The sequence below is a fragment of the Megascapheus bottae genome, chromosome 12, assembly GCF_031878675.1.
Source record: "Megascapheus bottae isolate mThoBot1 chromosome 12, mThoBot2.hap1, whole genome shotgun sequence".
In the NCBI taxonomy this organism is placed as follows: domain Eukaryota; kingdom Metazoa; phylum Chordata; class Mammalia; order Rodentia; family Geomyidae; genus Megascapheus; species Megascapheus bottae.
Window position 1 is genome coordinate 20,717,487 of NC_143520.1, and position 13,390 is coordinate 20,730,876.

General features: G+C 38.2%; 1 protein-coding gene across 1 annotated transcript in view; it reads left to right on the top strand.

The window, feature by feature from the left end:
* Nucleotides 1-13,390, top strand: part of Pla2r1 (phospholipase A2 receptor 1) — a 105,985-nt gene that overhangs the window by 15,919 nt on the left and 76,676 nt on the right. Inside the window, exons 3-6 of the mRNA XM_090342766.1 lie at nt 1,601-1,774; nt 8,563-8,736; nt 12,573-12,686; nt 13,125-13,265. Coding sequence (XP_090198892.1) covers nt 1,601-1,774; nt 8,563-8,736; nt 12,573-12,686; nt 13,125-13,265 — 603 coding nt within the window. The remainder of the gene's footprint in view (nt 1-1,600; nt 1,775-8,562; nt 8,737-12,572; nt 12,687-13,124; nt 13,266-13,390) is intronic.

The following is a 13,390-nucleotide window of genomic DNA, read 5'->3' on the forward strand; positions in this document are numbered from 1 at the left end:
GCTTTCATTCCCCATAGTTCTATTCTTTGTGACATCTTTAGACAGAAAAAGAATGAAAAATAAGAATAAAGTCACCTAGTTAAATTTGGATATACCAGTCTGTCCCTCAGGGTTTGTCTTATAGCTCTATTCATTCAATCTTCCACCCAACCACCTATCCATTCATCTCTGTCCATCCATCCATCCACTTGTCCATCCCATATGTACTTTTTCAGCACCAACTGATCATCAGGCACAGTACTAGTCACTTAGTTTACAAAGGCCAGTGAAACAGAGGCAGTCCTCCTCTTGGCCGTTGGTAGGATTGTCCAGTTATGAGAACACATCTTCCTACAAACTTAGTACCTTGGGAGCAAAGCAATGAACTCTTAACACTCAAGGCAGGAATTTCTTCAGGGGCAAGGGTAAGAGGAAGTTTGGAGGCTGACTACAGTAAAGGAAGTAATGCAAACTAGCATTCTGAAAAGTATGGGACTGTGAAAGAACTTGTTATTTTTTTATGTTAGGTTTATAGCCATATACTCACAAATGGTATGCATTACAATACATGCCTCAGAGTACAAGGCAGAAACTGAAACAAAAGGATGGGTCCTGAAATTGCTCTAATTCCTAAAAAGGTCCAACTGCTAAAGCAGGGAGTGTGTTGTGACCTTTGCTTATCTCCTATCAACTAAATGACAGCAATCTCCACAACTGACCTTTTTGTCCAGGACCATTGGCTTATTAAGGATGGCTCAGAGCCATGCCCCCTCCCAGCCCCTGCCCTCACCATTCCCATAGAAAGCCACAGCTGAGTCATGAAATTTTTTTTATTGATTGCTACTTGTAGTCAAAGATGATGACTTATTTCAATACTCTGATAAAGCAGCCTGCAGAACAACTCTGCGGAGTCTTATCTCTTTTGACCACTGTAAACGCTACCTAGCCAACCAGTCTACTTCACCCTCTCTCCACCTAGGCTTTGTCACACTGTGCCCTGAGTAATACTGTTTCACTCAGTTATTAGAGAGGCCTTACACCACCAAGAGCAATGTCCTCTCACCCCTTCCCACCCATGCCTCCCAGTCTTCATACACTGTATTGTTTTCCTTTATGACACAACCACTACCTGAAATTATATGTTTATTTGTATATTGTTTGTCTCCTCTCTAGCCCAGAAACTCCTCAGGAAAAGGTTTATTCATTACTATATCCCCAGTTCAGAGTACATTAAATGCTCAGTAAACATTTATGAATGAATAAAACCATAAATGCCTATAAAACCATTGAAGCTCAGATTCTGGTAGCTGAGGTATTCAGAAACTGACAGAAACTTCCAAATACGATCTCCAGTAACTATTCCTTTTCATCTATTCACAAATAATATATGCTATCATAACCATGCATAAGACCAAATAAACACATAAATTGATACATAAGCAAACTGCTTCTCTGGGCTTCTTCTGAACCTAGTACTCCTACTAGCACCAGACAGCCAGGCTCTGATGGCTTGCTGAGATTTAGCAAAGTATCTGACCCTAGGAGAGTTTCAGTCAATATGAATGCACTAATCTGATTACAGTTTATAATCATATTTAGCTCTGTAATTTTTTCCTCCTAGATCTTTATACAATCCAAGGGAATTCCCATGGAATGCCATGTGTGTTTCCCTTCCAGTATAAGGAGCAATGGCATCATGAATGTACCCAGGAAGGTCGGAAAGATGATTTACTGTGGTGTGCCACAACAAGCCGATACGAGAGAGACGAGAAGTGGGGATTCTGCCCAGATCCCAGTAAGAATATATGACATGACACACTCTCCATATCATGAATGAATTTGATGATGATTAGGAAGATATCTGTATCTAAAGAAAAGTACTATGGCTGATGTATTGAAACCTGAATAAGCACCGTGATTTGCTTCCATTAATCGAGATTTTAATTGGGGATTTGTTTTTAGCTTGAAAAGATAATTCTGCTGTATATTCCTTTTTTTTACTGATATTCAAAAGATGTTAATTAGCAATTCTTCATTAAGCTCAATGCACTAAGATGCTTTAACTGGAATCAAATTTTAATATTCTGAGATTTCATTAATCTCAGCTTCCCAGTAAGATACTTCAAGACAAACATGAATGTATATGAAGCCCAGAAGCCCAGTTGTCCTTTCAATACACTACCTTTTATGAGCTGCTCTAATTTCTCCACATCCAGACTGCTTGTCTTGCCCATTGGCAAGCCCAGGGGCCTTGATGATCTTTATAAAATGGCAGTTATCCTAATTATTTCCCAGCAGTGGGTTTTGCCCTCACTCCCTTCTCTACTCCTTACTTTTAGTCCTAACCTTGAAAATCTTTTCTCAACTTGATTTTCAGGATCTGGTGACAGGTGCAGTGTTCTCACATTTTCAGTTAGGGCATAATTATGTTTTATCTCATTTTTACTTAACCAAGAGATTTCTAATTGTTCCTAAGTTTTAGAGAATATTTCTATATATCTTCTGTTTCCTATATTCAGTTTCCTTCACTTTGGTTCCTGTCAGAGGATAGCATTACAGTTTCTTCATTTCTATGCTTCCCTCCCTTTTTACATATATAAAATGCAGCGGTCAGTTTTAAATAAAAGCAACTCCACAGAATCTGGTTTATAGATTACCTATAGAATTATTTTCTAATTTAAGAGGCAGAATAACTTAATAAGTAAGAAAGTGGAAAGATTTGAAATCTGACAAAGCACGACCAAAGTCCTACTTCCTCTCAACAATGAGACTTTGGAGAAGCTCCATCTGTTATTCTGAGTCTTAGCTTCCTTGGCAATTAACATGGACATAATAATGCTGTTCTTTAGAGTTAGTATGTGGGTTCAGTTAATTGCTGCATCCAAAATATTTATTATAGAACCTGGCCCAGGTTCTATTATATTTATATAATATAAATATATATAAGATATATATATGCATATATATCCCAAGTCCTTTGATTACCCCTTGGTAATCAAACACTTTACAAATGAGCTATATCCCAAGCCTTCAACAGTCCTCTGATCAATAATACTGTTACCACTCAACAACTACTAGTCTATGCCTAATAATAAATACCAACTGTTTAAGAACTTCACAAATGGCCCAAGTATCTAAATAGAAACTTCTCCAAAGAAGTTTTACAAATGACCGGTAAACACATGAAAGGATATTCCACATCATTAGCCACCAAAAGAAACTCAGTGAAAAAGCTCAGTGAGATACCATTTCACATCCATTTGGATACTACAGTCACACACAGAGATAATAACAAGTGCTAGGGAGGATCTGGAGAAATTAGAACACCTTCTCCACTACTGGAAAGATCACCATTTTTGAAAGCAGTCTGCGAGTACTTCAACAATTTAAATTCCTGCCCAATAGCATTGCATTATACGTATATACTATACTATATGAGTGCATCAGTTGACAAACATTTGCTTTACTTTTACTTTTTTGGCTAAGTAAGAATAGTACTGCTCTAAACATCTGTGTACAGGTTTTTATACGGGCATACATTTCAATTTCTCCAGATTATATACATGGTGGTAGAACTGCAGGGTCATGTGGCAAGTCCATATTTAAGTTGTTGATTGTGGTGCTAGGTACACAGTGCTTAGCGTATACTAAAAAGATTGATTTGATAAACTCCAAGATATGGAAACAAGAGGTTTATCTTTGTGATTGTTGTTCTTAATGTACTATGTGCAATTATTTCTTTTCTCTTTTTTTCCCCTTATGGTTAATCTCATGTGGTTTCTGTAATCTCACTTTGTTACTTGGTATATTTTATATACATTTCTTTGCTTATTTCAAATAGGGAAGGAAAGGGGAAAACAAGATGATTGGGAGGGGGTGGGGAAAGGGAAAAGGGGACAAAAAATGAGAAGGGGTATCAATGTTTGGAAAGTAATGCACCCACTACCTAACAAATGTAACTGTAACCGCTCCATACATTATTCCCCACAATAAAATAAAGATTTACTTGTATAATTTAAAGGGTAAAATATACAGAATATGAGTTATATTTAAAAGAAATTGCTTTAAAGTAAATAGGAGGTGAGGAAATAAGATGGCATTTGTATAAAAGCATGTGTTAAGGCAATGAGAGAGATAAGGAGGCCCAGGTAGGGAGTGGCCTTTATTGTCTTTCTTACTTTCTAAATATGAGAGATGCCAGATCACTTAGAAAGTATCTGCAAATGAGGTATAAGTGAAGCTGGAGGTTCAGGAAGGTAAAAACTACTGATGGAGTCTCTGTCATCTCTCAGAAGCCAGAAGGAAGTAGGGTGCAGATCACAGATGTCCAGACTGGGCTATTATAGATGGAAAGACATTGTTTCCCCAGGCAGGCGGAAGTACAGGATAGGTTAGGTCCACGAAAGCTGACACATTAGGTGATAGAGAACATGTGGAGGAACTCATCTAGTGGCTAGCTTTCTCTCTGCAAAAAAATAATGGAGCTGCGAGAGGTCTGGACTGGGGAAGGCGTGGAATGGGTATTGTAACCCGTAGAGGACAGAGGCATTACTAATGGAAACTGGTGATGCTTTGAGGTAGCACTGTGGTGCTTGCCAGTGAGATAGATGGCTGCAGTGACTTTGCTTGACAAGGCTCATCTGCCGATACAAAGGAAGCAGACGATTTGCTTCTTCCATTGACATGGAACTCCATAAAGTTACTAATGGACTCCATGTTCACTGTATTCAAAGATGCAGCAACATGTAACAAAATTGACATCATCTCTTTCCTTCAGCTTCTGTAGACCCTACTCAATATTAATTCTCTTCTGTCCTTCTTGGCTACCACTGCTCAGCTTTCTTTCATAGCATATCTTTCGCTAGCAAGCTAATTTCCCTATAAAGCTAATTGATGAACTTAAGGAAGAGTGTGGACGAGTCAGAATGTGCTTCTTGCCTTCCTTCTTGATATCAGGAAAAACATGAGAATAAAATCACATACTCATCTCATTCCAGTTGTGAACAGGGAGCATGCAAACATGTGTTCCAAGAAGCCCTGGCTAGGTTTAGTATCTCAGTTGTGGGGAATTTATCAGTGCAGCAGAATTAGTGTAGCAGATTGAGCAATATAGCAGAGAGCAAATTTTCAACAAATATTTGCTGAGTCCATGAAAGAAAAACTTAAGATTGAAAATAATAGTAGCGGCTTGAAGTTCAGTAGCTTCTCTGATAGTCTTCATTAGAGGAGCAGGAGGAGGAGGAGGAGGAGGAGGAGGAGGAGGAGGAGGAGGAGGAGGAGGAGGAGGAGAAAGAGGAGAAAGAGGAGAAAGAGGAGAAAGAGGAGGAAGAAGAAGAGGCTGACAATGGTACTCCTGGAAAAACCATGTCTTTAGAGAAGAAAAACAAGCCATATTTCAGAAGAGGAATGGCTAGATCTCAGTCATGTTTCATAATGAAAACAAGATTGACATGAATTCTCCTCAACTCATTACAAGAGTGATGTAGTTTGAAAGGGGTAAGATGACCTATTTTAACATCATGCAAAATTTATTAGTGATCTCTCACCAAAGACTAAGAAGCTTCCTTCAAGGAACTCAAAGCTTAGTGATACAAAAATAATATGTAAAGACAATCAAATATGCAAAGAAATATATTGCAGTCCTTACATTAGGTTTTCACTAGATTAATTAAGCATGCCTGAGACATAGACTTTGATCTTGCATTCTCAGCAGCTTGGAAAGAGAGAGTATATATGCACATGGACACCCCAGACCAAAATGCAAGCCTACAGTTGGACTACCAGAGAGACATCTCTCAGGAAGAGATGAGGATGCAGGTGTATCTCTGGGATTCCTCCCAGGATGAGTTCATATGAAATGAAGGGAAGTCAGAAGATTGCAACAACCTTCTACCCATCCAATGAGAAGCTCTCAAGCTAGGGAGGCCTTACTTACTGGCCCCTGGTTGGGAGCAATTGAAATAGCTCATCCCACAATGGCCAGCTCTGTTAAGCCCCTGCCCTTGCGAAGGGTTTGTGAAGATAGTGACTTCAGCCATGGCAGTCTTTGAAGTGCCTTAAAGCTTACGAGTATCTGTTGAGCAACTGGGGAAATGATTCCTTTGGTTCCTAAGGTTGATCAGAGCCTCACTGGAATGGCATTCTTATTTCATCTGTTGCTCAATGAACTTCAAGTGAGACCTGTGGCACCACGCGGCCCAGCAAAAGAAGCCGAGAGTATGCTTATGTGTGCCTGCATAGAAGTACAAATTCTAACATTTTAGTTAAACAAATTTCAATGCTAAATGAACTGACTTGTGAGGAGAGTAAAATGACTTGCTGCAAATATTTGAAAGAATTTGTCAACTAGCCTTAAGAATGAGAACATATCATCCAAAATCAAGGGAAGTCACATAAATTGGACTATGGTGCATAGCACAGATAGGGTCACCTGAAAAACCCTCACCTTCGATAACTAACATCATTCAAGCAGGTTACTAAAACAGCTGTATAGGAAGGGCAATTGGCATGTACTCCAGAACCTTTCTTGTCAGGTGCATGGCTGTGATCCACAGATTTATGCTTAGGATCTGTCATCATGTATTTCCCAGGATTTACCCTCAGTCTCCAGATCTCGCTTCCTGACATCCTGCTGTCTTGTAACAGCCAGGGGCTACTGAGACCTTCCATATTTTTCATTTATGATAGAGTGATAAATCTATCAGCTTCATGGAACATCTGCATTTGAATCGGGAATGGGGTTTTTTTTGGGGGGGGAGGTAGAAGGTGTAGGAGTGTGTGTGTGTGTCTGTGTATAAGTGTGCACAAGCATATGTGCACACGTGCATGCATGTTGTTAGTTCAGCTTGAACTCAGGGCACTTTATCACTTCCAGTTTTTTATAGTTAGTTCTACCAGAGTTTCTTGTATTTGTCTGCCGGCTGGCTCTGAACCCACATCCTCAGAGCTAAGCCTCTTTAGTATCTATTCCAGGTATGGGCCACCAGGGCTACGGAAAGTCATGAGTATGTTTTAACACATTTTCTTTTGCAAATCCTATCCTGAACCTGTCTCAGACTGAGAACTAGGAAGCTGGGAAGGGGAAGGATGGTTTGGTTTGGTTTGATTTGGTGTGTGTGTGTGTGTGTGTGTGTGTGTGTGTGTGTGTGTGTGTGTGTGCACGCACGCGAGCATGCATGCGTGCGCACATGCATAAGTTTGCATGCCAATCTTAAGGCTTGAACTTGGCCTGGATACTGTCCCTGAACTTCTGTGTTCAAGACTAGCACTCTACAACTCGAGCCAAGATTCTACTTCTGGTGTTGTTTATGATTAGATGGAAGTTAGAGTCTCACAGACTCTGCTGCCTGCATTGGCTTTGAACCTTAATTCTCAGATCTCAGCCTCTTAAGTAGCTAGGATTACATTCATAAGCCACTAGTACCCAGCTATGTCTTAGCCTTTCAATAGGCTAAGACACATTGTGAACTGCCCAGGAACCTGCTTTTATTCAACAGTCTGGCTATGTGATCCTTCTGCACACTAGAATTGTAAGCATTCACAGCTCCACCTTCACGTATCAGCTGTCACACAGTATGAAAATGACCAAATTATGCTCTAAAACTAGCTCACTCTAAGTCTCTGTTTCTAATATTCCTCATCCTCAGTGGGGAAATTTCAGCTACCAATACAATATTATGTCAGAAAAGTTTCCTCTGTCCTCTCCCTCACTTTTCCTTTAGTGCTGTTTGGTTTCTGGCTTTCTTCAGTCTTAGACCCTCTATAAATACAAATATCATCCAGGCACCGGAACCTGAAATCTAAGGCTCACAATTCAGAGCCAGTTCTGGTAGGAAAGTTCATGAGACTCTAATCTCTAATTAACCACCAGAAAACTGGAAGTGGCACTGTAGGTCAAAGTGGTATAATGCTAGCATTGAGCTGAAAAGCTCGGGGACAGCACCCAAGCCCCAATTTGAAGCTCCATGACCAACAACAATACATACATACATACATACATATGTACGCGCATACACACATAAATACATATATACATATATCAGCTAGTAAATTATATAGACAATCTTAGATTTGCTGGTATATGTGATTTAACGAATAGATAAGGAGACAAACTGCTCATTCTTCCCAAGAGAACCATGTAAGTCGTATGAAACAAACAAAACATTTTAGTGTCAAAGTTTGAAGTATATTAAATGTAAATTTGACATGTGATGTGTTCTTAAGTATACAGGTTGTCTGGCATCAGTTATCATTATGCTGAAGTATGCTTCCCATTTCCTACAATTTGAAATTCTATAGTTGAGTTCATTTTTGGTAATTATTGTGTGTGGGGGGGTGTTAGTTTAACTTAAGGGTTCAAATTAAAACTTGAGCTCAATTTAAAATCTTAAGAGTTGAATTATAAGACATCAATGGAGTATCAATGCACACTTCACCATGAAGACCTAATCAAGAATAGAAAAGACACTGATGTTTTAGAGGTTTGCAAGTTGTAATCATTTCATTCAAATCCCTTTTAGAACAATATGGCTGTGCAGATGAAATAAGATGGTAATGAATGTGTTTAATGTTCTTTATTGCCAGCATTGTCAGAGATAGGTTGTGATGCTCTCTGGGAGAAGAACTTCAAATCACACGTTTGCTACCAATTCAACCTGCTTTCATCTCTCTCTTGGAAAGAGGCACATTCTTCCTGCCAAATGCAAGGAGGCGCCTTGTTAAGTATTGCAGATGAGAATGAAGAAACTTTCATAAAGAGTAAGTAGGTGATGGTACTCATTAACATTGACCCAATGAAATATTGTTAGCAGTTATGTCCATGTGTACAAAAATACAATTTGACGAAAGTTCCTTAAAAATATTTTTAGAAGCTCACGCATAGCGCTCAAGACCAGAATTCAAGCACCACACACACACACAAAATCTTTCTTTTCTCAGCATGACCCAAACACACTCAGAATTTTTACATGAATCCTCATCACTCCAACTGACACTCAGCTATATTTGTTTTAGTTTAGTTTTGCTCCAGAGAGAATAGAATTTGAGGCCCTAATAAGGCATTCTGCACTATTTTTGCTTAATATTATAACAATTTACTCATTGTGTTTAGACACAACATGGCTAGGCCTTCTGATGCCAAACAACTTAAACTTTTTTGGGAATATCAGCGAACAATAAAAGACAACAATATGATATATTGGATATATTTGTATTTTGTTATTTGAAATTGGATAGGGAAGGGGGGAAAACAAGATGAGGGGTGGGGGTGGGGGGGAAGGAAATGGGGACCAAGACATGAGAAAGGGTATCAATGTATGTGAATTAATTCACCTTCTATCTGGTGAATATAATGTAACCCTTCTATTAATTACAATAAAAATGTATGAAAAAAGACAACAATATGTCAAAGAAATTGTGCTAATGACCTAGAAACCTATGTTTCCCCTATCACCCAAACCCTCTTCTCACTCATTCTTCATAAAATAGTGCATTTATAGACCTCTCTAGAAAAATTTTGAAAATATTAAGTACCATAAACTAGTCACCATAATTAAACATTTCTGACACTATTCTTTCCTCAAATTTTCTCCACCTGAAGTATATTTGGTTTGAAATTTTAAGTCAGCTTTTCAAAAAGAAAAGCAAATGACAATTATCCCATAGCTGTACAATTCAAAGTAAACCATGTCTTTCTGTAAAAACATACTAAACACATGAGTGTGATGTAGTTAGTATCTATGAAAATGGCCCCACCTAGTAACATGAGGTCACTGTAACACAGTGTTTAGGTGCAGGGACCCGAGCCACCTCTCTGCATTTTACTCCTGCAACTATCACTTACTAGCAACTTACTGACTTAAGCACACATGGCTTCTAACATGTGTAACTGCTAACAATACCTAATTGGTGTTATAAATTGTACCTTATAATGCTGGTGCAGTCTCAGAAATGTGCCTGATACACATGACAAATATTCATTATGTGTTTACTGTTTAACAACTCTGCACCCTGTTCTGTAAACCATTTATTTCATTTACTTGCTTAGAGTGAACATCTGTCTGTGCCTATAAATATAGATCTGCATAATCATTTTTAATGGTTATCTAGTATAAAATTATATATTTTGGTACATAAATTCATTCATCTATTTTGCTATTACAAATGATGCCTGCACATATCTTTTGCATAATTTTTCAGTTTTTTATCAGAAAGTATATAGATAGAAGAAGAGGCATGCACATTTTTAAGCTTGTGAAAGTCAGTACCTGTTTCCAGAAGGATTACAGCATGTGGTGAAGAGTGTGTGTCTGCCCTTCCCCCACAGCCACACACAAAGCCATGCACACGTGGGAAATTATTATTGAAATTAATTTGAGAGGGTCATATTGGAGGATAACACCAATTTCTCAAATCATTACTAACCCATAATGATTTCTACATAAAACATTGAATACCATCTATGAATTACAATTGTTGTCTACCTTAACAGGCAGGATATCTCCTGAGAATATTTGAACCTATTCATTCAGCCTAAATGACAATTTTGAAAAGTAATATATGTCAAAAGACCTTGATTTAAATACCTCAATTCTATAATTGGACTTTGGAGATTATTTAGGAAAACAGACGTTTATTCATAAAGACAAAAACCTACTCTAACCTATATATATATTATTGCCAGTCCAGGGCTTGAGCTCAGGGCCCAAGTCTGTCCTTGGACTTTCTTAAGGCCAGAGCTCTACCACTTGAGCCTCAGCACCACTTCTGGCTTTTTTCTATGTATGTGGTACCGAGGAATCAAACCTGGGTTTTCATGCATGCTAGGCAAGCACTCTACTACTAGGCCAAACTCCCAGCCCCCCAAAATATATTATAATGAAAAGAAGAGTCTAACATTTCTTGCTAGTGAACATTAAATAAGGAATAATCTAAGTTATTGGGAGTGCCAAGGAATTTACATTTGCATTTTTACTATAGCATTGTAGTTCAGTTTAATTCTGAATGTAAATTGACTGGGATTGTTGGTACCTTTAAACAGACTATATAAAGACTATATAAATTATGCAATGATTTTTATGTATATTAATAAAGCAATTGTACAATAGGTACTCAGAATACATTGAGGAGTAATGAATATTTAATAGTTATTTTCAAATATCATTTGGCAATTACTTGAAAATAAAATGTGAAAATTTCTGTGTCTTGACAATGCATCTTCCAGCCTTTTTTTGTGACCATAGACCCATGTTAAATGATTTAATCAAAACTAAAAAATTCTCAAATGGGTGTTAGATTGTATGGTCATCTCCTAGACACCTGGAAATGAAGCCCACTTACAACATGTTGCTTTTGCTTAGTAATTCCTGACTACTGGTTTGGTTCCTCCAGTTCCCACTACCTGGCTGAACTATCCAGTCTCTGGATTTCTGCAACTCTGCCATGTGACCTCATAAGTTGTAGTCACACAGTCATCCCCACAGCATTGCTCTTTTCAGAATAAAGCTGTAATTAATAATGTTTCTGGAACTACCAGCATAAAATGTGTATTTCTGAGGAAAGCTGAAATGTACAGCCAATTCATAAACCCTATCTATCAGGCTCCCTCAATTTCAGGCTGGGCTCCTGAATCTGACCCAAAATAAATTGAATTCTGAATAGATGGGTCATAAGGAAACAATGCTGTCCTTTATAAATAATCAACTAGATGGCAACATTTGAGAGTGTTATATAATTAGCCATTTCACTAAAGGTCTCTGACCTTAGGTTTTTTATTTGTTTTGCTTTGTTTCCAAATTTTATTATACAATGAATACATGTTTATACTAGAAAAAAATGAATTCAGGTCCCAAAACATAAAATAACAAAAAAAATTTCCATCATTCTACAAATTTGATAGCAATATCTTTTTGTGTAAATCTATGGATGCATGATTATTTGTAGTGTCTATTGCAAAGAATGGGATGATATTAAAGCATGAGTTACTGGGGTATGGTGGTTAGGATCAGGGAATACTAGACAGTCTCCCTCCTATTTTGCATGGCCAATGCCTCAGTTGCCTCCTTTCAAATCTCCTTCCACAATTCTGATCCATGAATACCACTGCTCCTCTAGAGCAGACAACTGATAGCTCTCACAGTACATGGTTCTGCCCCATTGTGCTTCTCTATACCTTTTTAAATGTGAAGACCTGCTCCTGTTCATTTTCTGTGAGTAGGAGGCCCTGAGCACCTCTTCCTCCACGTTCTAACTTTTCAGTACTTAAGCATAAGCACATGAAGAAGAAAGCCTCTGAGTCTTAACAGCTTACTTTTGGGTAGATTGAAGACCATCCAAAGGTGACATTTCTGGATGTTTGGATGCAGAATGTTCCATAACTGAAAGAAGTATCAGTGAGCATTCAGGACTTTTCTGTGTTTCTACAGAAGACAGAGCCTTGTTCTGTCACTAGAGAAAGTATCTGGGTGGGGTGTAATAGCACCTCCATTTCCTATCACATCCTGGAATGAATGGGTGATTGCATGACCCAGATATAGGAACACAAGAAGAAAGTCATGCATTGAGCTGGCTATTTACTTCTACAATTTTCTTTTCAGAGCGCCTGAGAAATGAAGCTGTGGAAGTGTGGATAGGTTTGAACCAGCTGGACATTCATGCTGGCTGGCAGTGGTCGGATGGAACAGCGCTCAGCTATCTGAACTGGAGCCCAGGTATGGGCAGCAAATGTTTTAATTACCCTCAGCACATGCTGCCATCTGCAGTCTCAAACAGCAGCATTTCCTATATGGAGCCAAGATGTGGATTCTGAGAAGGGGTTGTAAATATTGTTTTAGCTTAACTAAATTCCTGTAAAGCACGCTTTCCCAAACAAGAATGTGGAGGCCAAGAAGAGAAGCTGCTGAGCCAAAGTTTTGAGAGAGCTGGGGTCAGAGCCACAGTGCTATCTGCTGTTATAAACATTGCAAAATATTCCACTACCCTGAAACCACAGAAATGATTGTTGTGTTGTTTGGGAAAACATTTCATTATCATGCTTAGACTTGAATAGCAAAACCATCAGCATATGCTATTGTCTAAACATCCCCTATCATTTCCCTTAATGCTAAAACTACCATTTTATGGGTATTAAACTCACATTTTAATTTCAGGGATAAATGAGCCCTTTGTTGATTATCACTGTGGAACATTTAATTCATTTATGCAACCTGCCTGGAATAGAAGGAATTGCGAGTCTGCCAGGCCTTATATTTGTAAAAAATATCTAAACCACACTGAACACAATATTATTGGTAAGTGTTTCTATGTTAAGTTGCTCTTATGTTTGGTTTATTTCCTTTCTCAATATATTAAAATTCTTAATTTGCTAAGAATTTCATGAGTTAAACAAAGCTAGAACTGGTTTCCATTTATCTAG